The 27380-nt window shown below is 40.1% G+C and overlaps 1 protein-coding gene and 1 long non-coding RNA gene across 2 annotated transcripts in view; one reads left to right on the top strand and one right to left on the bottom strand.

The window, feature by feature from the left end:
• The window catches only part of MED13L (mediator complex subunit 13L), a 189757-nt gene that overhangs the window by 83798 nt on the left and 78579 nt on the right, over positions 1-27380 (top strand). Inside the window, exons 3-4 of the mRNA XM_065033853.1 lie at positions 2624-2708; positions 7114-7197. Of these exons, the coding sequence (XP_064889925.1) occupies positions 2624-2708; positions 7114-7197 (169 nt within the window). The remainder of the gene's footprint in view (positions 1-2623; positions 2709-7113; positions 7198-27380) is intronic.
• The window catches only part of LOC135575648 (uncharacterized), a 270723-nt gene that overhangs the window by 238664 nt on the left and 4679 nt on the right, over positions 1-27380 (bottom strand). The gene's annotated exons all lie outside the window — the stretch shown is intronic.

The raw sequence follows: 27380 nt of genomic DNA, 5'->3' as shown, positions 1-27380 counted from the left end.
GACGTAGGTCTGTTCCTGACCGTGTGCAACACCCGCTTCCTGTTGACCGTGAGCCTGAACACGCTGTGGTGCAGCACCCAAAGGCTGACGAGGGCTTGAGTTGGAAGTGTTCTGTGTTAAAAGCATTACAAATCATTGTGTAAACAGAGAACAATTATTTCCCAGGCTTCAATCTTCTAGGAGAAATTTAAAATTTAAAATATTATTGAAAATCTAAAATCTAGTTACATTGTTACTTTGCAATTTGGAGGGATAGTCTGATCTTTAGTGTTTTGCCGAGTTTTACTGGTCACCATTTGCGTCTCGAAATTGGAACTTGCTCCAGTTACTTAAGCTCTTTTCTTGTGGAGACTGGATCAGGAAGCCAAAGAGCAGAGAGGAAGTGAAATGTTATAGTTCTCATTTTCTTTCTCCCTGTTTTTACTGCAACAGGCATAACTACATACTCTTAATTGTGAGATGAACCTTTTTAGTAGGATAAAGAAGTATTAGAGTTAATTACAGTAAGTATAGTGCATTAATACATTGGGAATCAAGGGAATAATTTATTATAGGAAAATGTCATGTAGATGTAATTTGGGAAATTAGAATATTGAATATTGATACCACTTCAGACTTAATCCTTTCCCTTGTCCCATTCGACCGCTGTTAGTCTGAGTGCCACACCAACTCATCTGGGTGTTCCTGCTCCATGGGGGGATTGCACTGGATGAGCTTTCCAGGGCCCTTCAACCCCTGACACCCTGGGATTCTGTGAGATTCTCATCTCTCCCATTTTACATGAAATCCTCCCTGCAGGGTCAGTGCTGGCTTCTGGCACAGGTGCGCTGATAGGATTAGGTTGAAACTTGAGCCTAGCGCCAGGTAACAATGAATTTCTTTTGGCTTTTACAAATTCTGCCTATTTCATGCCACTGTCTAAAAATTTTGAATTTTTATTTAACTATGGAGTTTTCGTGGAGGTGAACTCAGGTGTGGTCTCTCTCGTACTGTATGTAACTCTTTAGATACTTTAGAATTGAGTAGTTTTGAAGTGCAAGACTGGACCAGTCTCACAGTTGTTTAGGCTGTGGTAGTTCTGAGCTATATAGAATTTATACATCAATGGTTCTGAAAATGCATGGAGATGTTGAAGTTTCTTAAGAACACCATTTTAAACACAAAATCTGAGGCCATGCGACGTTCTATCTAGTAAACAGCTGTGCTGCGTTACATACTCAGTGTCAGTAGGGTTGTGCAAGCATTAAAGGGCCTTTAATGGTTTTACAGGGAAAGAGATTTGGCTCGTGCTTGTGCCCAAAAGCCTTTTCATTCTTCTGAGAAAGAATCTGTGCTATTCCATAAGGTGATTTACGCACTAAAGGCCTGGCTTCCTCATTCTGTAAGAGGAGAGGGACTCTGTTACCAGTATTAGCATATCACAATGTTACACATTAAAAAAATGTGCTACTTCTTGTTTGAGGTTATATGACTTATGGTTACTGGGAGAAGCAGCAGAATAATGAACAAAGCTGGGCTTTGAGGCTTTGAAGCTGTAGTTGAATACTACTGGTAATATTAGTATTTTTCATACAGCAGAAACCCCTAAGAAGCTTTAACTTAAACACAAACATAAACTATACTTAGATAACAATCTCTGCATGATAGATGTGCTGTTGGAAGGTTTCATCCCTTAAATTGGCCAAGCAGAGGTGTTAAGTATTTGGTTCTTACTGTGCTGTAGAATTTTACATTTGCATTTCTAAAGATCTGCAGAGTATTGTTAAACTGAAGTGACCCAACTCAGGCAATTAACAAGTTGATAACAAAGTTACTTAATCATCTCGTTTTACTCTGCAGCTGAGATTAAATTTTATTCAGCCAGAAGATGCAGAATCTGGTAGAGGTGTACAAAACTGGTTTTACTCGTGGTACTTTTAGCATCCAAAAGCAGTAGAATAAGGACAGCAGGTATTTTTGAGGCTTGGCTATCCCTCAGATACTCATTCAGGTGGCTGTTTCATTGTAAGAGATTAATCAATTTGTATTTATTTATTGAACTTTCTAAAATCTCTGCAGTTTGGTACGGAGTTTGCAGTTTTTATTTTGGAATAAAAAAGGCTATTTTTTGAATATATTTGCTGCGTATTACAGTAGTTTAAGTCAGTACAATGGGGGAGTTTAACTTGAGTGTGACACTGAGAGTTCAGGATAGTTTAAGTTATGTAAATTGATTTCACACCTGCAATGATTCAGTTTGTTTCTTGATTGTCTGCATCTGCAATTAAGGTCTAAAGGGTCTCTCAGCAGTCACGAGGAAGAAGGATCATTAATTTCTCAGCCCCTTGCTTTAATATTGAATACTATGAACAAATGTGTTTGCTTTTATACTTTTGTGGGCTTGCTTTATTTATTTATTAAATCAAAGTTGGTGTTTCCAAAAACTGAAGAGTAAAGCTACTTTGGCAACGTAGGTAATAGTTGAAATGTTTCATAAACATGCTGCTGTTGAAAATTAAAGCTGCTGGAGTTATGTTTTGTATAAATGTTTGCATTTCCCTATACTAAGCGTGTTGACATTTTATGTTTTATGTTAATGTTTGTTTCCCTGTTCTGAGCATGTTGCCATTTTTTGGTTTTGTAGTGGTAGAAGAAGGATTGTGGGAGAATGGACTTTCCTATGAGTGTAGGACCCTGCTCTTCAAAGCAATCCATAATCTGCTGGAAAGGTAAGAAAAACCATTGCACTCAAATCTTTCACTTGGATATTTAAAACAATGCAGGTTATCTACAGACCATTTATATTATTATTGATCTTAAACCACCTTTTTATAGAGGTAGAACATGAGTGCAAGAGACACAGGATAAAGATAGATCTCATAAGGTATTGACTCTGGTAATGTATCAGAAAATGCTGTGCAAAGTAATTAAAATGCTCGTACAAAGAATAATGTCAATATATATTTCTACTTGCATTCTTGTTGGGGAGATGTTTTGAAAGAATAGGGGAAAAAAGTTTTCACCTTCCTGAAGTGTTTACAGAGAATAATTGTACCTGATCCTCGACCCTTTTGATGAGGTGCATATCTTAACAGAGAACTTTAAAACGTCTTAACTCTCTTCTTACCATAGTCCCATTTACATGTGCGTTACAATTTGTCTAAATTTGTACACAGTGTTAAGGGTGAAATGTAACAGCTCCTGGCTCTGACAGGCCTCATGTATCCTGGCATTGCTTGCTTTCAGCTTGATCACACGTACATATATATACATACATATAGATACATGACTTGTCTACAAAGTTATTCTGTGCTTAGTTAATACACTTATGGTTTTTCTTCTTAATCCAGCTATCAACTCTTAAGCTTACTGCGGATTACCTTGTTATTAGGCCTTCAGCATATGACCCGCTATCTTGGACTATTGCATTTTATTCCTTCTGTTGCTGCAGTTCTTCAGGTCATCATCATCTTCTTGTGTTGTATTTCACTTCTTTTTGCAAATTTGGGCATCTCAGAAGTTGTCTAATTAAAGTAGTTGTCAAGGTGACTTAGGGTGGTGGTTTACCCAGTATCTGTCCGATTAGTTACCTCACTTCACCAGTTTTATAAGTGAGTTTAAGTTATACACTTTTGGGTTTTTTTGTTGTTGTTGCTTGTCATACTAAATCTTAACATCGTAAGTATTTAATTTATAATAATAGCAGTAAGTGTGTAGACTTGAGTAAAAATAGCAATAACACTTTGATTTTTACAGACCTGTTTTATCGTGTGTTTAGAAAAAGCTTGATTAATAAGAAAGAAGCCTTGAGTTTCTTTTGGATCTTATCAGAAAGTGACAGGGCTCTTGCCCGTGCTTGGAGCTTTGTGAAGGTTTTTTTGTCATTTCTCAGTTAGTGAGGGACAGATTTTCTTCTTTCGGAAACCTCTTATGTCCGCCAAGATGTAAATCTGTCAGGGGGGCGGTTTGGTGGCTCTTAGTTACAGCTGTGGGTGATTTGGCTGGTACGGGGAGCAGGTGTGAGGCGCCTCAGAACCGGTTCCCGCCGGTTCAGTCACACAGGGTTCCCGCCGGTTCAGTCACACAGGGTTCCCGCCAGCCGGAGCAGCTCGCCCACCTCAGCTCTGCTCTTACAACATCTGAGGAGATAACGCTCAAAATATCATGGTATTCCTTCATAATCGTTAACGTGCCCTTGTCAGGTCATTGTTTTTCATAGAAAAATCAGAAATATGAGAGGTCAAGTGACAGTGAAATGCTGTTAACGGCTTAGGAAGAAAATATCACTCAGCCTTAACTAGAGAAATGAGCCAGAGTTCACAGTATTTGATGTCCTTATTTCATGTGATTTAAATAACTGCTTCTAAGTGTATGCTCATTTGGGGTTTTATGACCAGCCTTTTTTTTTTTTAATGCAAGTTACTACTTGCTGTTAAAGACGAGCAAAGACTGAGTGCTTATCCAGCAAAACCGCTGCGGTGCTGTCGTTAATTGTTCGCTCAGCCCGGGCTTTGACACCCATGCTTCTGCAGTCATGTCTCCCATTTCTTATGGAGCTGTACCTTAAATAACCCATGATTTAGTTTAGCGTGTGAGAGTTGGCTGATTTTTCTGGGAAAGTAGCATTAGTTTGAGGCAGTTAAACCTGCCATTGTCAGACATAATGCTGTGGGGTGTGTGTGACGGAGCACGGTTTGTTACATTTTTTGCTAGTACATATTATTTTCTTTAGTGATCTGAGGTAAACTTCACAGACTTCCTTTTGTTTGTATAAAGTGCACTGACACTGACAGACTTTCTCTGATACCAAATATTTCCTAGGGAAACAGTTCCTGAAATGTGGTGTTTTGGTTTTTTTCCTCACTATTACAAGTGCAGCATCTTTAGATCTCTGCAGGTTCAGTTTAAGATATTGGTATATTCAACTGGGCTGGATTCTTTGTGCTTCGAGAAAGTGCTGCTAGAATTTTCCTCAGCCTAACTTCAACCTTGGGCAACCCAGCCAACTTTAGACAGAAGAATTAAATTAGGAGCATACTAGTATCTGCCTGGTCTGTTCTCCATTTCCTATCTGTCTTCTGTGTATGCTTTTGAAGTATAAGTATAGATCACACAGTTTCATTAAAACTTGCAGAAAGTACTTTCCTAGAACGTTTCTGTGCATGTTGGGTTTTTTGTTGTTTGGTTTTGTTTGTTCTTTTGTTCTGGCTAATCTCTAGCCACTCCCTTAGAAATAAACTATTGGAAAACTTAGAAGAATGGAGAAGTGTAGTTCTTCCATCTAAATAAAGAAATAGCGATTAGATGTCAGTTGTATAGGGAAAGCTCATATATTGCTCATGATTGTAAATAGGCCACTAGCAACAAATGACCAGTTTTTCAGAGTTTTTGAAACGTATTTACCTTACTGAAAAATAGTCCTTCACAACAGATTTCTGTATGTGATCCCTTGGGCACTGTATTCAAGTGCATGTTTAATGGATGAAGCAAACTTAAATTGTGCTGGCCTCATGCTGGTGTGATTCATATATACAGGTGGACTTAAAAAGTCATCAAGCACTCCTTAACTCGTCAGCCTAAATTGATTATTGATCATTTTGCATCCTCACCATTTTTTTTAAAGCCACAGAATATACAGTTTCCATAAAGAAATTGTGCACTTCTGAGAGGACCACAGAAAAGGGGTAACTTGCTGCTCTATATTTAGTGATGCGGGAGTATGTTGGTGTAAGGTTTTCTGAGAGAGGAAACTGTAGTTGCGGAAGTTTCAACACCTGAAATGGTGCTGTGATCGTGTGAAGGGAAAATACTTCATTGTTAATATTTGGTTAATACAATTTCCCGTCATTCATATATTTTACTACACCATTTACATGCCACAAATACAGGAATATATATTCTTTATCATGAAGTCTGAGAGAAACTCTATAGAAAAGAATAAGTGCTATGAATTGTCCTTGGAGGAGTCTGAAAAACAGGATGGTGGATCATTCAGCAAGAAGAGTAGGGTGAAGCAGAAAAGATTCTGTCAGAGATGAAAGTGCATATGTGAAGCTCAGCATCAGTGACAGCATCATGAGACTGGGCAGTGATTCTCTGTGACTAGTGTGGGAAAACAGGAAGTGGCAAAGTTCTGTGGAATCCAAAAGCTACAAAATTGATTTCACTATTACGGAAATTCACAGAATCCCAGAATGTCAGGGATTGGAAGGGACCTGGAAAGCTCATCCAGTGCAATCCCCCCATGGAGCAGGAACACCCAGATGAGGTTACACAGGAAGGTGTCCAGGCGGGTTGGAATGTCTGCACAGAAGGAGACTCCACAACCCCCTGGGCAGCCTGGGCCAGGCTCTGCCACCCTCACCCCCAACAAGTTTCTTCTCAGATTTAAGTGGAACCTCCTGTGTTCCAGTTTGCACCCATTGCCCCTTGTCCTGTCACTGGTTGTCACCAGAAGAGCCTGGCTCCATCCTCCTGACACTCCCCCTTTCCATATTGATCCCCAGGAATGAGTCCCCCCTCAGTGTCCTCTTGTCCAGCTCCAGAGCCCCAGCTCCCTCAGCCTTTCCTCACACGGGAGATGCTCCACTCCCTTCAGCATCTTGGTGGCTGTGCTGGACTCTCTCCAGCAGTTCCCTGTCCTGCTGGAACTGAGGGGCCACAACTGGACACAATATTCCAGGTGTGGTCTCCCCAGGGCAGAGCAGAGGGGCAGGAGAACCTCTCTGACCTACTGACCACCCCCTTCTAACCCACCCCAGGTACCATTGGCTTCCTGGCCACAAGGGCCCAGTGCTGGCTCATGGTCACCCTGCTGTCCCCAGGACCCCCAGGTCCCTTTCCCCTATGCTGTTCTCTAATAGGTCATCCCCCAACTTACACTGGAACCTGGGGTTGTTCCTGCCCAGATACAAGACTCTACACTTGCCCTTGTTATATTTCATGAAATTTTTCCCCGCCCAACTCTCCAGCCTGTCCAGGTCTCTGGATGGCAGCACAGCCTTCTGGTGTGTTAGCCACTCCTCCCAGTTTGAACCTTGAACTCCTTAATCCCTTAGAATTACTGTCTTCAACAACTGCTTTCAGTTGCATTTTAGGATGTAACTAGTAATTGTTGCTGTAATTGTTTTCTAGATGCTTGATGGATAAAAACTTTGTGAGAATTGGAAAATGGTTTGTCAGACCCTATGACAAGGATGAGAAGCCTGTTAATAAAAGGTAAGGAGATCTATATATCAAGTATTGTTCCTGTCAGTGTTGTATATTATCTGATGATAATTTCATGCTGCATTTTAGTAGTTCTTCCACTTATTTTATCATGTAACAAGTGAAAACACAGACACCATTTGTTCACTTTAGTAATACATGGAAAACAGTTAAATGATTTTTCAGGTCTTGTTATGATAATTAAATTTAAGAGGGTGAGGTTGCTGTTTAACTCCACAGAATGTCACATTTTTTTGTATCTTTTGAATAGCATCTGCCTCTTTCTCACGTTACACTGCAGAATTCCGGGTAGTTGTAACAAATTATTTGAATTTCTGGACGCTTGACCCCAGCCTGACATTTTAAGCAGTAGAATTAGTGTATAGATTTACTTATTTATTTGCTTTAAAGATGCCAGCCTTGATACACAGCTTTCACTGATGAGGCAGGCTGACAGATCAGACCTGTGTGTTTGATTAATGTGCTCCTCGTGCAGCAAGATAAGCATGGAAAAGGGCTCGCTGTCTCCTGGCTCATTGCTGTTTCCTCTGCTAGCTCTAAAGGTTACAGTGTTCTTAGATCTTCTGGTACTTGCATTTTTAGCCTTCCACTAAACAAGTTCTGTCAAAAATAATCTGAGTTAAGCTGAAACACAGATTTTCTAACAGGAATCATTTTGACAGAACTGGGTTAGGAAGTGACTAAACATGCAGTTATGCTGGGAGATTGGAAGGTAATGAGCAAGTGGAGATGCAGTGGGGTGGCAACTTCTTCATCCCGCGCAGCTACAGTCACAACAGCATGTCTGCTGGCAGCTGTAGGTACAGGTGGAAATCATTCTGTAGATCATACACACCTTCTCCCTCTTGTCTCTTTATCTCACCACATCGTCTTACAACAGAAATGTCTCACCTCTGTTACGGTGGAATACTATGAACGGTTGGCTTCGTTCTGTAACTGACTTCGTGTTTAACCAGGTGCTTCCAAACAGGGTTTATTTAATAATGCAGTAATTGAATGTGGATTTGTTTCCTTTCCCAAAACAGAAAACATGGGGCTATCTCTCTCTTCTGTTTACCATGTACACTTTGTAGCTAAGTAGACTTACACTGTATGTGCAGCCTTTGATTTCACACCGATCTAATGGTAAGAAGCCATTGTAACGTCCAGGTTTTTCTGTACCTTTCTCTGTCCTGGCTCTGTGTAACCACCTTCCTCCATTGTGTTTCCTCTGCTGCTTTTCTGATCATGCCAATATCTGGTTGAGTTTTCTGGAAGATTAATTCCTTAAAGTGACATAAGAAGTGGTGTCTTTTCCAGCTTCTGGAAAAGGGAAACAGCTAATTTCAGCAAAAGCTATTTGTTTTATCAATTTTACTGCAGCCTCAGTGCTCAGTTTAAATGTATTTATGAGTCTCATGTATTTTGCTGGTGTATATCTATTTAATAACTGAAACATCTGATACAGTAGACGGTGTCTGTCAAAAGCAGCAGCACTGGCATGGAAGGTATCATTACTTTAGTATTCTGGCAGATTAGTAGGTCCTGTGTCTTATTTACATGTGTGTAAATCTGAATTACTTGTACAGTCAGGTGATCTGTAGGAGATAATTACATTTATAACTGTATGTACATTATGCGTATAAATATGTCTGGTCTGGGACATGTTACAAAAAATGAATTAGTGTTGAACTTCAATTATGTTTGAAGTATACCTGTATATAAAATTCTAGAGAATTTTAGGATTGAAGGGTAAAGTTTTGATTTGAAGAAGATAATGTTGTTTTTTTGGTTTGTACGGTTTTTTTTGTAAAGTACTTGTCACTATAGATCCTACGGATATACCTCATTTTTAAAGCATTTATTCAGCAATAATAACTGAGGCCTAATTTGGTTTTGTATTGTTTCAGGTTTATTTTTCTACTATAAATATAACATTGGAGTTAACTGATTTTACTGAAAGATGGTAGTAAAGCCTGTAAAAGTTGACAGGAGTCAACTGCAGGACAGTAGCAGCAGATGGTAGGAGGCTTTGGGGACTAATTTGTCCAGGCCCTTTTTATTTCATCTTTTAAGCTTGCTTTCTCAGTACAGCACAAAAAGCTGTCTTTACACAAAATAATTCACATTAATTCCGTATAAATTCTGTCTGACACACTTGCTCCAAGTCGCCACATGCTGTACATGTGGCTTCACCAAAAACAATGCTGGAGCCGCCCCTGAGTCCGGGAGGAGTACACACTTGCCTGAACATGGTGTGCGATTATTTTAAAGGAATGCACGTACTCGTATTGGATACGGAAAGTGTATACTCGCGATTCTGCGATGGTAAATTTATAATACACTTGCCATCCTGCGAGGAGAAATAACATGTGCAAATGCGCACAGAATGTTGCATGTGCTTATGTGGATGCATGGGAGGAAAATACACTCGCGATTCTGCGAGAGTGAATTTATACACGTGCTCGTATTGAGCATGAAAAGTATAAGTGCAAATGTGCACGGAAAGTATAAATACACGTGCAAATGTGCACAGAAAGTAGATACACTCGCAATCCTGTGAGGGTTAATTTTACTCACACATGTGGCAGCAAGGCAAGCGGAGTCTCCGTCCTGGGGGGGAGTGGGGCGGTCAGTGGCTCCTGGCGGCAGTTGCTCAGCTCGTAACTCCAAGAGGTCCCACACAAGGGGCAGAGCCTCGGCGAGAATCCCGTTTTTATAGCCTGATCAGATCTGACTGTGGGCATTCCAGAAGCTTCTCTGCACCCCCACACTGGCTGTGGGTGCCCCTGAAGCTTCCAGACATCCCCCACACTGGCTGCGGGTGCGCAGCGGCTCCCTGGCGCCTCGGCGCTCCCTTCTCCTAACAGCCCTGGCCAGGGGGCTCTGGGGCCAAACAAAAGAAGCTGTTAGCCTCAAGCAGAGAGAGGGAGATGTGTCTACTCCTTCCATGATGAAGGAGGGAGGGGGTTTGCATTCTTCCACGGTATACATATATACATACACACCCCCCGAATGGAGAAAAACTGAGCAGGTGTCATTCTGGTACAGAAAGACAGATCACTGCAAAGTCCGCTTTTTGACTTGTACTTAAGGCAAAGTTAATAATCTTCGATTTCTGACATCCCAAGTTACTTATTTTCAGGAATTTACTGAAAAGTCTTGGACTGGGAATAAATAAACAGGGAAGGAGTTAAACTTATGTGGCTGGTTTTCAAGGAGTAAATTCATTCAGGACCTGTGATTTTTGTGAATGGCATGAAAGGAGGAGGGCGGGGAGGTCTGTGATTTTAGAATGAAGTCAAAGATGAAGTGGAGCATGGCAGTGGCTGTGACCTAGTTAGTCTGAGAACAATAGACGACCTTCCCGGGCAGTATTGGTAACAATATGCAAGATGAGCTTTTGTGGTCTCTTCAGGAGGGATGAGGGAACAGCAGAGGGAGTTGCAGACGGATCTGTACAAGGTTTTGTTTTGCTTACAGTGCAAACCAGATGTTTTTGACAGGAAATTTAGCGCAGAACTTGTGGGTTTTCTTTCCCAAGTATTATTGGTTTTTTTGGTATCTTAGTGTTATGTGTGTCACTTACTAAATGATTCTTCATGTTTTATTGTCTGTTCTACGGTTCCACGCTACTGCTGGAAAATGGCAATCTTGCTTATGTATTGATACAACTTCCTAGAGGAGACCGGGAGATCACTGTGTTTGGAGTTTACAGAATGTGCGTGACACAAAGCACTGATAGCGCCTTCCACTGTGTGGTGAAAATTCATCCTCACAGTTTATTCAGAATCACTTTCCAAGTTTTGTACAGGGGTTTTGGGTTTCATAAAGCACCGCCATAAAATGTTAAACATCTTACTGACAAATTTATGACCAGCTCATGCAAGAATCTTTGCTAACTATTTTAGTGGTTGTTTTCTTGGTGTGCAGTAGGAAATGAGGGAAAAACAATCAGTTTGTTTTGAACTGTATGAGCAAGATCAGTTAAGCTGGTTTTAATTTGCTTAACTTTTTGTCATTTAAATAACTTAAGCCTAAATAATGGATCATACCCTCTTCCAAAAGTCTGTTAGGTTTTTTTAGGCTTTAGAAGAAATTATTGAATGTAATATTTTCAAGTAGAGTTTATTTCTTTTTGTTATTAGGTAAGAAGACTGAAGTACAGGGATGGTATTTAGGTAGTCACTTGGCCATGCACTTGAAACAGTGCGGGGTCAAGAGTGGAATTACAGCTAGGTTGCAATGAAATATAGTCCTTTAATTTCAGTCTCAAAGAGATTTCTGTTTATGTTACTGTCCCATAAGACATTTGAGCATGACAACCTCATGCGATGCTGATAGAATATGGAAATTTCTGAATTATGAGTGCATGGACTGAATTTTAAGCAATACAGTATCCTGAGCATTCTCATGGCAGCTCTCCTCTCTTAGATCTAATGCATTAAGTTTTAGCACTGTAACAAAGTTCAGTCAGTACATCCGTATCCAGTTCTGCTCGGGAGCTGTGTTTGTTTCTTTGCGACCATCAAAATCAGGCATTAACCAGTGCCATCCAAAGCTGAAGACTGCAGACACTTTAAGCACTGCCTTCTCTTTGAGGTCCTGGAAGTGATCATTGCCTTCAGTTTCCTGGGAATAATCACAGGACTTGTCCAAGGAATATCCAGATAAGAGATAGCAAAATTGACATTCGGCAGTGTTGCAAGCAATGTTGCAAGCTGCATTCACTGTCTGGCATGCTAGGGCCTCCTGTCAGTCAGTATCTACGTCTAAAAACATCAGATGTAGTGAGCCCTAGAGAAAACCAGCAGTGCTGCGCCAGGAGGAACTGGGAACCAGTGGCACCAGTGCCTGCCTGAGGCTGGAGCACCTTGTCCGAACCTGATGCGGAGATTTGGTCCCGGCACATGGCATTACAGAGATAGTGTCTTTTGGCATATAGTATTAAGGTGTTTCATTAAATGATGTCATCATTCAGTAAAAGCATGGTGAAACAAGTTTAAGTGATCTGGTTAAATTTTTAATAAGGTCTTAATTCCTCAGCTGAGGAATGGTAACTGATTGATTGTGCACTGCAATCCAGTGAGAGTGTCTCACTGTAAAACTGGTGGGTTTTATTTTCGTGAATTTGAGAAAAATAATTTAAATGGTTTAGTTCTGGACATTCCTTTGCTTGTACAATAAATTAAAACTATATCTTAAAAAATGTCAGTACTGTCATCATACGCGTTTCTTGAAAATGGTGTCTAGTGATGCTATAGTAACATACATGGATAGTGTTGCCAACCAACATCATCATAAATGAGGAAAGATGAGGAAGGAAAATAATAAAAATCAATCTGATTTTATTTTAAATAAAGTATGCTAATTCCTGACTTGTCAGTAAATGTGATAGAAATACTCAGTAATAAGAAATACTGCGTACTCTTCAATAATTCTTCTTACCCTTGTTGTAAAAATAATCTTTTTATTTCATTGAAGGGACTTAGTTCCCAAACAGTTTTTTTTTCATATTTTTGAGGTTTAAATTTTGAGATGTCATGTTTACCTTCAGGTTTCTTCTCAGTCTTACTGGTGGTTTCAGTAAAAACACACACCAAGCTCATGTACTGTATTTGTGTGGGTTAGCACACTGTGCAAGGAAAAAACATTTGGAACTGAAGTTCTTAATGTTGGTGTACTTTATTACCCAACTGACTTTCTAGAGAAGCTATAAATTAAGGAGTGTTCTGTATTCAATTGTCTGTTTATAATTTAATAATGAAAATAATAAAACAGTATTTCCTAAAAGATGGTAAGAACTCTCCCAGAGCACATTGTAAAATTTTCATTGACTGTATTAAATTTATGACCCAGTTAGCATTACCTCTGCACAGCTCTCTGCGGTGGTGTGTAACTACAGCCGGTATTTGTTGCTCCTGTCCTTCAGTCAGTGAGGCTGGCAGGTAGACTGGCAGCCCTGGAGCAGCTCCCACTGCCCGCTGCTTTCACCCAACCTTTGCATCTTCCTTTCCTGGCCTAAGAGCATTAAAAAAACAGTGGCAAAGCAACCCCAGGCACAGATTCTTGAGATTCCTTGACTCTTGCCAATCAAGATAAAGTCCTGTGAACAACAGAATGACTGCCTTTAGGGGACACATGTCACTGGAGCAGTGCTTGTAGAGTGCTGCATGCACCCACTGCAGCTCATTCAAAATGATGCTCTGGAGTATCCTACACAGCTGCTTGCTGAATACCTGGAACTGAGCCAGACAGCTAAGCTAAAACACATGGGCTGTTCATAGGTGTTCCATTGGTTCTCCAATTCTGACATATTTTGTATTTTGTTAATAGATAAGAGTTTGAAATTCCTTCTTTGCTAGTATACCCTTGTCTTGATAGCAAGGGTTCTATTATTGCAGTGACCTCTTTGCATGGCTGCAGCCCTATCTTAAAATGGGACTGCTGCTAGTAAAAGTTATTGTGGTATTTGCACTGTGTGGTGTGCAGTGCCTGCCTGTCTCTGGCAGCCACAGTGTAGATCGTGGGTCTCTGATTTCACAGAGAAATTTCAAAATGTGGATGGTAGGAGGGTGTGAAGCAGAATTGGCAAAGGTCGGTGATCTGGTGTGGCAGAATCTTGTAAAAGGATGTTTGGCACCTAGGGAGCTTCTAACACAGAAACATACACCAGCATATACCAGTTTGAAATGAATTGTTAGCAGAATTCTTATCCCTTTCTGTCTTGAGAAAGGAAAATACCGTCTAGTCCGCTGCCTTTCAAGGTGGCCTGTTATCCTGTGCTGTTTGTGAGCCAGTATTAGTATTGCAGGTGCTATCACAGTATCATGGAGCTTCCACAGGTTTGATTTTAGTGAGGTGCCTGAGATTCTGGATTGCCTTTTTCTTTCTGATATACTCTGAATCCATCTATTTTCAGCGTATCTTTATACCCACCATTTCCTTGTAGGATTTTAAGGAAGCTGGGATCCACGGGGTATGTGTGTCAGGTTCTGCGTGTTTCCATGTGCAGCCAGGTACACAGTTCAGGTCATCTCTTTCACCCTTTTGGGGATATGGTGGCATACACTTTGCTTATAATGCACATCAGTTATCTCTAGAATTTGGAAGTTAAGGATCTTTTTACTGATTTAATGAATGTAAATGAACAAATTTAGTAAAACCTCTTGTGGCTATTATTTCCTGGCAACATTTATTGAATATACAAGTGTTTACATACATAAGTTTATGAGGATGCCTACATATATTTCAAATATTTACATTATTTAATGTAATTGGGATACTGAACTCTGTTTCACACTTTCATAACTTTTTTCAAATATAGTTATTTAATTGGTTGAAATATTTTGGACTAGGGGTATAGAAGTGTCAAGTAGTTCAAGAAAATCAGAGCTGTGTATTTCTGTGGTCTGTTACTTTTTCTTTTTTTGTGCCTTATTTTTATTTATGTAGTTTAGAAGTGACTTAGTATCTTCATTAAGTGTTTCTAGATACACTTGTGTCAGATGCTTGAACTTCAATAATTATATATGAAGCCTGGCTTAATCAGGACTTGGTGACCAATTAGTGAAGCCCCACTAATGTTTAAGCTCCTTTTCTCATTATACACTCACTATTGGCACTGTATATAAAGGATAAACTAAGTGCCCCTGATGTGCTGTTAATTAGATTTGTCAGGACTCCCAGTTGCACTGTCTGCCAAACACAAGTGTTGTCACTTACTGTATCAGTAATGAACTGACTTAAGGGCTTTTGTAGATATTTAGAGGGCCTTAGTTTTGAATACTTAAATCTGTTGCAACTATAATTGTAGTTAGGGCTGCTCTGCTCTGCTTGCTGTGCTGCAAGAACCTCCGCAAACAGGAGATATTGGCTTTCTTGAACTTCTGAAAATCAAGATGGATTTTGTGATTAAACTGATTTAAAATCAGCCTAGGCAGTATGTTGTCTTTTAGTTCTGCAAAAACAGCACCACTACAGCATTTGTTTTCAGTCCGGTTCAGAAGTAACTACGTTTCCTCATATTCCCACATAAAATAGCTGCTTAAAGCCAAAAAATTCTTCAATCTCTCTCAGAAAACAGGAGAGAACTTCAGTTGAAAGAAATTCCATTCAATTATTTCGGTCAACAATAATATATTTTTCATTTATTTTTGTGACACTATTATACCTCTTTAAAATAACTTAATCTTGAAATACAATTTTGTTCCAGAACAGTTACCTAGATCAATTACTCTGAAACTGTTTCCTGAGACTTATGTTCACTAAAAAAATGTTTACTAACCCTTATTTTCTGAAGACTGGGAGTCAAATGGGATTGTACTGCACTGTGTTTGATTAGGTTTTTTTTTCCTTTTAGCCAGTATGGAAGCATTTCATTCTTGGTTAGTCTGTCTGCTAGTACACCTTCAAGCATTAATGCCATTGTAACTGGTTGGAATTGTGATTTCAGACTCTCTTCTCTCCTTCCCCTCCCCCAAATCTCTATTTCCCAGCCTTAGTCTTCCTCCTGATCAGGTTTGGTTGTGTGTAGCTGATGTGAGCTGTAGCAGATATTATGCCAGCACAGTGTTCTGTGCATCCCAGTAGTCTGGAGAAACAACTATCTTAAAATATTGCAAAATAATGTCATCTTTGTGCAATACCACACTAAGTATCCGTTACACGTTGTGCAATCAGGTTTCTTGTTTAAGAAATCATCTGATGATGTGATATAAATTGACTATTCTGTGACTGACATAACAAAAAAAGTTACAGAAATGCTTCTTTTTAAAAGATAATTGTCTGGAGCTGTTCGTAAAGTTGAAGAGAAATTTGACTTAGTCTTTGAATGCATTTAATGTTTCGGTTTACTAAATTTTCAGATTTGGGATAATAACACACTTTTAAAATAGCTTGTCTTTGGTATCACTTACTGCTAGTTTAGAATACAGGGAACTTGAATGAACACTTGAGGTATTGTATATCATCTAAATAAGGCTATGCAAACAATTTCTTTTGTATAGGACTAGTAATATAAATAAGCCTGTGTTTTTCCTTTTAATAATGAACCGGTAAGCTGTAGGCTATCCATTTCAGGAATAAGATGAACATTACAGAAGACTGATCTGCTGATGTACAATAATTACAGAGTCGATACATCTTAAAATATATCATTGTTAATGAACTCTGGTAGCATCAATTTACTTGGCAACTGAGTAAAGCAAAAGAAGTTCTGAAGTATGGCTCCAGTCCATTGTTGAAAGTACAGAGGTAAAGCTCGCTAAGGCTTTCAAGTTACTTCTTCCCACCTTTCTCCCTCCTATTGGCTTCTGAGGGTTCATTCTTTGTACCTGCATAATCACTGTAACTGAACTGTTCTGAGGTCAGTAATATTTGTTTGTAAAACTGTCTAGAGCAGGAGGAGCTGTAGTTAAAGCAGTTACATTTAGTGGTACAAACTGGATAAAGTTTCATTAATAAACAGCCACTGGTTGTTATTCTTGGATGCTTTCTCTGAGCGCATTATAGCAAGTAGTACTGACTGGTGACTAGGCTTTTTGTCTTTGCAAAATCTCATGTTGGAAAAAGTCTGGCTTTTTGCTTGAAAAGAACTGGACAGGATGCACCGGCAAGATGAGATTCTGGCAACAGATATGTGATCGGTTGCCTGCATAGCCCCCTCAAACTGAGATTTTTGGGATGAATTGTTGAGGAATTTTGCCCTATGTGGGCAAAATCTCTAAACAAACCCTCCTGTTCTGCTCAGAGTCATACAGTAAGTACATCTGGTTCCTTTAGTCTGAACTTCAGACAAGTTCTAGGTGGTCTAAGCCTGAGGCGGCTGAAGAGCGTGTGAGGAGCAGGTCATTTCTCAATCACCAGTGCTGGGAAACTTTCAAGTCCTCTTAGTGTGACAAAGAAGTGACTTTATATGCTCTGAGTGTATGCGCTAACCAAATTGAGAAATCCTGGACAAGTGAGCAAACACTGGATAAAATTTTGAGAGAGAAAGCTGGAGCCGTTTGCTGTATTCGTGTCCGAACTGACTTGTGTAACTCTAGGTTGGATATATCCACTTGTATGGCTCTCTTGCTTCTGATTTAAGATTATAGGCAGTCTGCTTTCATACTGTCAGTCATAGCAGGTGTTATATTTATGTTAAATTTTCTTTCTGAAAAATCAATAAACATTCAAAAATTCCTGTAATAAATCAGACAGCATTTAGTCTCTCTAGACTTTACCCTGATAGTAAAGCAGAGACTGAGTAATTACTAAGGAGTAGACCTTGTTTTCCAAGTGCCCAGCAAAGAGCTCATCTCTTTGAGTTTTGACAAACTCGTGTTCTTTACCAAAAATATGCTTCATACTGCCATCTACTGACATCGTGTTTTGTCATTGCAGCAGTGGATAACATCGTGGCTTACCTCTGTGGTAAAATGTGGTGCAAACTGCTTTGTTATGTGTTATGTTATGCAGATTTGCCATTTTACTACTTGGATTTAGATACTGTTCTTCAGTATTTAAAGTTCTACTTTTGAATTAGCATCTGTCAGTTACAAAGTGTTTACATTATGTAGAAGAAAGGCACTGGAAATCCTGAATCTATGCGTAGAATTACTTCAGTCAATGTATTGGTCAGGGTTCATCTATCCAAGGAGTTGCAGATGATGTACACTCTGATCTCACATCACTCGTGTGGCAATGCCTTTTGGTCCTTGGTGGGCTATAAGAAAGAAAACAGTAATTCCTTGTGCTTTGTTGGGTTTGGGAATGTCTATGTGAACCTCTTCAGTGTGTTACTTTCAATATATTTTCTTCCTCCATGAGTGGACTTCCCTCTTGGCTTCTTGTTCAAGTTTTCTGTGGATTTTGAAGAACCAGTTCAGATTTGGACTGAAGAGCAGTTTTGTTGAGGTATCTTGTGTAATAATGACCATCTTTAAGTTCAGCAGTGCATTACTGGATACCAGAATATTTGGGAAAACTGAAACTTGCATGAAGAAAATTACACTGCCTTGATTTTTTTTTTTTTTTTTTCTCAGTCTGAATGTCATGGTGACAATTTTCCTTTTAGAATTTCCTCCCCAAGGCGAGGAGGATGCATTTCATGAGAAGTGGGAGCTGCCACTTTGTAGGTTGTGATGAGGATCATTCAAGGACTTCTCATGATTCATGACACGGGAGAGTGAGAGACGAATCCTCATGGCCACTGACCACAGTTGTGACAGGACTTGTAGGAGAAGAATCTTGGAAGGACAAAGTGGTAATTCAAATGTATTTTGGGTTTCCCACGTCCCAGTTCCCAGTCCACCTCACTACCCGATCATCCAGACTGTACTCCCTCAGTTTAGCTGTAAGGATGCTGTGGGAGACTGTGTCAAATGCCTTATTCAAGTCAAGGTAGATCACGTCCACTGCCCTGCCATCATCCATCCATCTTATATCTTCATAAAAGTCAATGAGGTTGGTCAAGCACGACTTCCCCTTGGTGAAGCCATGTTGACTGCCTCTAATGACCCTCTTATCCCTGATATGCCTTGAGGTGGCACCAAGGAGAAGTCGTTCCATCAGTTTCCCAGGGATGGAGGTGAGGCTGACGGGTCTAGAGTTACCCGGGTCCTCCTTCTTGCCCTTTTTGAAGGCTGGAGTGACGTTTGCTTTCCTCCAGTCCTCAGGCACCTCTCCCATTTCCCAAGACTTGGCAAAGGTGATGGAGAGTGGTCTAGCAATGACCTCAGCCAGCTCCCTCAGCACCTGCGGGTGCATCCCATCCAGACCCATGGATTTATGGGTGTCCAGACTGCCAACTGCTCCCTAACCCAGTCCTCATCAACCAAGGCAAACTCCTCCATTGTCCTGCCTTCCTCTGGGGCCTCAGTGGTACGGGGCTCCTCAGGACAGCCTCCGGCAGAGTAGACAGACACAAAGAAGGTATTAGTAACTCTGCCTTCTCTTTATCTTCTGTCACCAGGGCACCCACCTTCTTCATCTGTGGGCCTACGTTGCCTTTGGTGTTAGTTTTATCTGCCACATATTGGAAAAAGTTCTTCCTGTTGTCTTTGACCCCTCTCGCCAGGTTTAATTCTAAGGAGGCCTTAGCTTTCCTAGTTGTGTCCCTGCACCCTCTGACAACAGCCTTATATTCTCCCCAAGTGGCCAGCCCCTCCTTCCATGGTCTATAAACTCTCCCCTTCCACTTGAGCACACCCAGCAGTTCCCTGTTTAACCACGCAGGTTTCCTGGCTCACTTCCTTGACTTCCTACGTGTCGGGATGCTCTGATCTTGTGCCCGGTAGAAACAGTCCCTGAACACTAACCAACTATCTTGGGCCCCTTTACCTTCAAGCAGCCTTGTCCATGGGGTTTCCCCCAGCAATTGCCTGAAAAGGCCAAAGTTTGCCCTGCTGAATCCAGGGTTGCAATTCTGCTTGTTATCCTGCTCCTGCCACATGAGATCCCGAACTCCACCATCTCATGGTTGCTGCAGCCAAGGCAGCCCTCAACCTTTACCGCTTCAACCAGCCCCTCCTTGTTAGTGAGGATGAGGTCCAGCAGTGCACCTCTTCTAGTCGGCTCCTCCACCCTTTGCATCAGAAAGTTCTCGTCAAGGCACTGCAGGAACCTCCTAGACTGGCTGGCTGGTCGAGCAGTCCTTCCAACAAACATCAGGGAAGTTCAAATCTCCCACCACAACCAGGGCCTGTGACTGTGAGGCTGATCTCAGCTGTCTGTAGAGGCCTCGTCAACTTCCTCACCCTGATCTGGTGGCCAATAATAGATGCCCACAATAGTATCACCCTTGCCAGCCTGCCCCTTAATTTTCCCCTGTAGACTCTCAACTCGCTCTTCACCTGTGCCTGGACAATACTCAGTACATTGTAGTTGCTCTTTCACATAAAGAGCACCTCCACCACCACACCTTACTGGCTTGTCTTTCCTGAAAAGGACATAGCCATTTTTTATCTTCTTTGAAGAGAACAAGCTGCAAAAATTATTTTGAGGGGTTTTAATCTCTTTATGTTACCAGCTGTTAAAGACGTGAGAACTGCAAGTGTTTTTTGGATGATTCTATCAGTACATTTAATTATATAATTTCCATCTGTTCACTAGAAAGCTGATGGAGAAAATCTGAAGGAAGAACATCAAAATATTTTTTTTCCTTGTTGAGGGATCCAACAGTCTAATTTATGGAATTGGATGTCTAATGTATGGAACTTTTTACTAGTCTTAACATTATGTAGAAACATGCCTGTGTGCACACACAGTTTTGCTTAAACCACATTTAGAGTCTGATGTTTTGAAGAACAGTTTCCTAGCACAGGGACGTAAAGTGAAATTATTTACAGTCCCACCCAAACCCTAGAAAAAGATTTAATTTAGGAAGGAGCAGAAATGTTGCCTGAAGTGTTTCAGATCCTGTCTACTTTGGACACAGCCATGAAAGAGATGTGTCATTCAACCAAGTAAGATAAAAGCAGTGTAATATAGTCACTCCGGATGTTTCGGGAAGCTGTCTGCTATTAAGTGCTTCTAGTTTCTTAAAAAGAAATATACCCAGATACTCTTCTTAAATAATCCCTTAACGTAGAAATTGTCTCCAGCAGTGGTCAAAAGTGGAACAGCTTAGGGAAAACTGTAAGGTTGTGCCAAGAATACAGTTATTTTTCTGTACACTAGGTCAGCTTCCTGCTGGTTTTGGCAACACAACTTGACATATTTTTGTGTTTAACAACTGTTGATGAATTTTTCTTTTGTGAGTTTAATTGAGTTTGAACCCACACAGAATTTCAGCATGCACAAATACTTGTTGGTAATTAATACCATAGCTCATCTGTGCAATGGGAGGAAAAAAGTTCAGGGGTTTATGTTTTAATTTTTTCCTACATTGGTGTGGTGTTAGGGCTTTTGCTTCCTGTACGAAGGAGAGAATTTAACTGTCGATATCCTTTCTCAGTCCTTTAGAGTTTAGTACACATCTGCTCTCTCCCTGGGCAGTTAATCTTCACAACAAAGACTCCTTATTGTACCTTATGTGCCGTTCTTCGTGATTTTTCTTATGTTTCTTGTTACCTCCTTGTGCATCTCTCAAGTCTACCGTGATTCCTTTACATTCAGGAGATTCAGAATGCCACCTGCTTTTATATGGATACTTTGTGATTTTCTGGGCTACTGCAATGATATCTTCTGTTTGCTCTGCATCCATTTCCAAATTCTGAATATTTTTGTGCTTTCATGTTTTTCTTGAATTTTTCTTTTGTTTTTTCTGAACTGAGGTATCTCTGTAGAAAAGTTTACAACAGATTCAAGAACTTCTTTCCTGGCCAGAAATATCTTGTTCAAAGCCAGAATCCCTAAGAAATATTTATGTACATTGCAGTATCATAGTAGTAGCAGAATTTGTTACCATGCTGTTCCCCCTTTTCTTCTAATTCTCATTATTTAGCCTTAATAATTGTGACGTTTCTTTTAAATGCGAAGTTAAGTCAAGGGCTGTGTCTCAATACTGTGAAGAAATCAAAGGAGGCTAAGTGATCTCTGGAGAGGTACTTAAGTAGCTGTAGTGTTTGTATAAACGAGAGAACAAAATGAACTAATCAAAGAAAGCTGGAGCAATGTGTAAACTACTGCACAGACCTGTTTAATACAGTTTAATCCAAACCTGCAGGACCTTTATTGTATCAATCAGAAAAATGGATAGAGAAATAAATATCTTACTGATGGAAGTTACCACAGGAGAAGCCACTCTAAATGAAGGAATTAAATGTTGTAAAAAAATCTACTAGCCAATGAGTTTAATGATCCACTCCCTCACTCTGTGCACAACATTTTTATGTTATTTACAGGAGATAACCCTAATACTCTTAATGGGATTAAATCTCCTATTACAGAGGATTTTGTTTTAATATGTATTAAAGTATGCGGTATAGCAGGATTTTCAGTTGTCCTTCATCTTCTGAAGGCCACTATTCTTACAGAAATGTGAGTGTTCACAGTCATGTCGCACATACGCTGGTAATTTCCGCCATGTCCTCATTTTCCCTTTGTGTAGCACTTAATGATCTTTGAAGATTCATTTTGGATGTAAATGTCTAGTTCAAGAGTTCTTCCGAATTTGAATGACTGTCTTGTGTGAGTGGAGATGATTTACTTTCAGCTGAAAAATAAACTAGTCAGTTCTTTTATAATACACTGTCATAACAGAGATCTAGGAATAAGAGTGTTAGTTTGGTGACTTTTGTCTTGTTCAAGTTGAAAACTGTAAACCGCTGTTTTGAGATGGTACTGAATTTGTTTGCTGGCATGTTTTTTGTGATAGTTGTTTTGATTACATATTTATTTTTAAGAACAGCTTCATATACTACAGGTTTCTCATTCTTGTGGTATGACAGAAAAATTCAACTCTCCAGGAGAGCAGATGGATCGATTAAACTCTTCACCAAACCTCCATACTTATATTAGAATCTCTTTCTGGTACAGTACAGTCACCGGCAACAAAAAATTAAAAATAGCATTGCTTTATTTTAGCCTGTCATAATGCCTTTCTGCTTTCTGCCAGCAAGGTTTATAGTACTGTCATGGTTTAAAGCAAGGGGACAATAAACCGTGGCAGACGCTCCCTGTTATCCCCTCACTTCCCACCACCCCTTCCTTTAGATCAGAAAGATGATTGGAAAGATAAGGGGAAAGGAAGAGAGACTTCGACTTCAAGTTGGAGAGTTTTAAGGGGTTTTACTAATGCTACTAATAAATAGAGGATATATACAAAACGTACAAACCCACTCTCAAGTGCTGATGTGGCGCTGGCGTCACTCAGCAGCAGAGCTGGGGCTGCGGGGCTGGCGGCTCCAGCAGCTGCAGCTCAGGCCCCGGAAGTCCCGGGCGGGACTGCACAGCAAAGCGGAACCTGGGTGCAGGATGCAGGGCCTGAGGGCTGTGGATCACAGGCAGACAGACAGACAGACAGACAGGGGCCTCTCCAGATGCCGGCCATGGGCGAAGAGAGAGTGACCCTGTGATCACCCTCTTATATAGGGGGTATGACGATGATGGGATGGAATACTTGCGCTGGTCAGTTCTAGTCACCTGTTCATCCACCCCTCCTCAAACACGCCCCTCTCACAACGGAACATGGGAAAACTCATCAGTCTTTCTTGGCTACCATAGTAATAAATCTAAACACGAGCTTCTTCAGCATTCCGTTGGTCTCTTATCAGCACTGAGTGCAGCATCCTAGGAAAAATATGCAGGCTAAACCTCAGAAAAGTACAGCCACCTAGGAGAACTGAGCTGAAAGAAACATCACTAAAAGAGAACCGGTCTGGTTTTTAACAAAACCAGGACAAGTACTTAGATGTTTGTAAGACCTGTCTGCTGCTTGGAAGTGTGTTGGTTTTTATCCCACTCCCTGTTTCATCGTGAACTGCTCTAATAAAGCCAAGCACGCAATTTCCTTGGTGCAAAACACAAGAGATTACACCAAAATATTTGGCTTCCACCACCTTTAGAGCCAGGGGATATTGTTCTTTCTTCACTGTTTCATGTTACAAGAGGTTTGGCGATACAGTTGTTTCACACTTGAAAAATGTCAGAATTATTTTAAGAGGGTTAAGCATTACTCTTTTAGTGACAGAGCTTATAATTTGAAGAAATAATCTGGACCAAACTGTTTTAAAAATAGCAATGTTTTCTATAAATGTTAATAAACAATTAAAATCACAGTTGAAATCAAGTCCTTATGCCATTGGCAAAGTTACAGTAATTTCAGCTGTCTACACTTTGCAGGTGCATATATTACTGAAATTCCACTACTTTGTTTTGAAAAATACTGAGCTGACTTTATTGATGTGATTTTACTGTTAAGCTTTTAAATATTATTACTTTTTATAAAGGTCTCTATAAAGGCCACTCAAATGATTTTTTACATATTGCGTTGGTAGCCTATTAAAGCAAATAGATGGATTAAAGCAGTTCATAGCAAAAAAGTACAATGGAAATGTAAACATATATAAAGCAAGAAAAAGACGTGGTTGGTTATAAACACAAAACAACTAGAAGGTCAGAGAGAGTCAGCCTTATTTATTAAACAGTCAAATGACACTGAAATAATGGCAATATTGTTGTGCCAATAGCAAGCAGATCCCCAACTGCCCCGTGTAAAACTCATCGCTCTTCAGCTATTCCTAAATCTGTAAAATATTTTTTCACTGCAGTAAAGATCTTGAGAAACTTGTTTTTGGAGGCAAATAATAGCATCTATGTGATTTAACATGCTGGTAGCTACTTGTAGGCTTTTCAGACATGTTTAGGCACCTGCTTCATGTTTATCTCCTTTGGAGTTGGGCATTAATTGTTTAAGATCCTGCTTGGTGTCTTTTTCTGTCTAACAGCAAATAATTGCCTTTAAAATCTAACTGCAGAGTTAGTTGGTGATGTAAGTCCCGTGTTCAGAAGTGAGTCAAGAACATTGAATCCAACTGAGGGTGAGCTTGAGTATTGTAAATACCTGAGTGTTTTTTGAAAAAGGACTTAAACTTTTTGAAAGTTTTACATGAAAGCTTTAATTTTGTCACTCCCGTTAGCTTTCTCTCACAGCTTCTCAGGCAATTTCTGTTAAACGAGAAAGGCTTTTTCAGCTATTCGAGCAATGGAAACAGGTATTGGTTAAAATTTTTAGTTGTGGCTAGAATTATTAAAATCGCATTCATATGGTTGCGTGTGCGTATGTGCACATAATCTAAAAATCCAATTGTTATGCATGTGGTTTCTGTCAGCATGCTGGAGAGTAGAGCTCATGAGCAAGAGCCCTGAGCTGCCACACTGCTCTTCCTGGCGTTCTTTGTTTTGAAACAATTCTGGAGCATCTGTCATTGTTTCACACAATTTCCTGTAAAGCTGCCTGTGGCAGTTGCACTCATTCTTTATTACCCAAGGGCTTTGCTAGCTATAAAATAATGTATCTGACTACCTAATAGCCTAATATTCAACCTTCCCTGGAGAAGTGGGAGCAGAAAGCTGTTTTTACTTTCTTTTTTCCTGACCATGCAAACCTGACCCTATCTGAGAAGCTTTTATCTGTATTATCAGTGGAGTAGAAGGGAATTCCTATGATAATGGCTTCTCTAGCTACTAGATGGCCCCTTCCATGTACCAAAGAACAGCACAAACCAAATTATATTAAAATTCTGCCTTAATACAGATGACACATGTGGATGTAATTATCTTTTTAACAGCCCTTTGTTTTTTTGCGTTGTTTGTTTATTAGTTTAGAGGCCCCTTATACTGAAATAAACTGTAAAAATAGTAGAAGAATATGATGCCTGCAGATGCTTAGGCTGCTTGTAGGAGCATTACGGCATATTCACACATGTTACATCTTCTGTACATATCTATAGATAAGTGTTGCCGCTGTTCTTTTTAACTAGATACTTTGGTAAGGAGGACAATTTTCAGATATTTATAGTGAAAAACTGAAATGCATATTAAGAGCTGCTTTTCTCTTGTAGTTGTATAAATGAATGCTTTTTCTATATATTTTTTCCTATAAAAACCTACATAACAGCAGTTAGAATTAATTTAAATTCCCTAGCCAAATGGTATTGCTTGAAGATCACAATGTGGTAAACACTTCACTATTAATTAGTTTTGCATGTGAACAGCTCCATTTGGATTACTTATAAAATGTTACAAAGGTATGTTTGAAGAAATAAATTACACTTATGTGTGTCGGTGCTGGAAAACCCCAACCATGGACCTGCTGTACCAGTATGCTCTATAATTTGATGTTATTAAAAGCAAACAAAACCCAAACACTTGCAAATAAACTGTCCTAAAAAAACTAAAAGTCATGGAGCAAAGGGATACTTAACCACTGTTTAGTTAATTTTCTTTTAAATTAGTTTCATGCAAACAAAATAATGTTGATGTAGGTTTGACCTAACATGAGGTGGGCTTCATGAGTAGTGAGAAGGGAGACTGCGAACTAGCTGAAGGGAAGAAGCCAGAGAGTCGTGGTCAATGGGGCAGAGTCCAGGTGAGGCCTGGATCCAGTGCAGTGCCTCAGGGGGCAGTGCTGGGGCCGGTATTATTCACTATATTTATCAATGATTTGGATGAGGGAATAGAGTGACTGTCAGCAAGTTTGCTGATGACACCAAGCTGGGAGGAGTGGCTGACACTGGACGCTGTGCTGCCATCAGAGACCTGGACAGGCTGGAGAGCTGGGCGGGAAAAATTTAATGCAATATAACAAGGGCAAGTGTAGAGTCTTGAATCTGGGCAGGAACAACCCCAGGTTCCAGTGTAAGTTGGGGAATGACCTATTAGAGAGCAGTGTAGGGGAAAGGGACCTGGGGGTCCTGGGATGTTCCAGCCCGCCTGGACACCTTCCTGTGTAACCTCATCTGGGTGTTCCTGCTCCATGGGGGGATTGCACTGGATGAGCTTTCCAGGGCCCTTCAACCCCTGACATTCTGGGATTCTGTGATGAGATTGATGGTCAGGAAACACAGTTTTCTGGATGACTTTCTCAAGATGTGCATAGACTTGATATACGTCTGTATTGTAGAAGGCAAAAGTGCAGTGTATTCTGAACTAAAGTAAATTGTGAGATGAGAAATGCATTTTTGAGTGTTTCAGGTACAACATCATGTAAAAAGTATTGTATATGATGCATGCTGGATTTAATATTAATAGTACTCTGACTCCTTCATCTTCAGTTTGATTACTTCAAGTTCTTATTTAAAAAACACTTGAGCCGCACATAATTTCAGAATATCACATTCCATTGAAGCCATTGTAACCATGTGATTGTTTGAAGTTATGTCCTTACTTCCGTGTCTGGCTGCATTAGGATACAGTCTTCATTTGTACATTCCAAACTCATGAGCAGCTTCAAAGAGATTCTTTTCCCAGCCAAGCAGCCTGCCAGTGACACTTCAGCTTTCTGAGCTGGATGTGGAATTGAAGTCTCCATTTTAAATTGAGCAACGCTTTTGGACTGTGTCCTAAAGTGGGTATTAGCTATGTTTGGAATAGAAGATTGTGTGATACATTGTAAAGGCTTAACTAGCATATAAGCCGCCTAATTCACTCCTGGACTTTCCACTCGCAAAGCAGTTCAGCAGTCCCGAGCGTCTGCTAATAAAACCCCTTGGTATGTACCAATACATGTAAAACAGGCATTGTGTATTCATGTTACATATTCGTGTTAC

Source organism: Columba livia, chromosome 17, assembly GCF_036013475.1.
Source record: "Columba livia isolate bColLiv1 breed racing homer chromosome 17, bColLiv1.pat.W.v2, whole genome shotgun sequence".
In the NCBI taxonomy this organism is placed as follows: Eukaryota; Metazoa; Chordata; class Aves; order Columbiformes; family Columbidae; genus Columba; species Columba livia.
The sequence above is the reverse complement of the archived record's forward strand: the minus strand, read 5'-3'. Positions and strand labels throughout refer to the sequence as shown.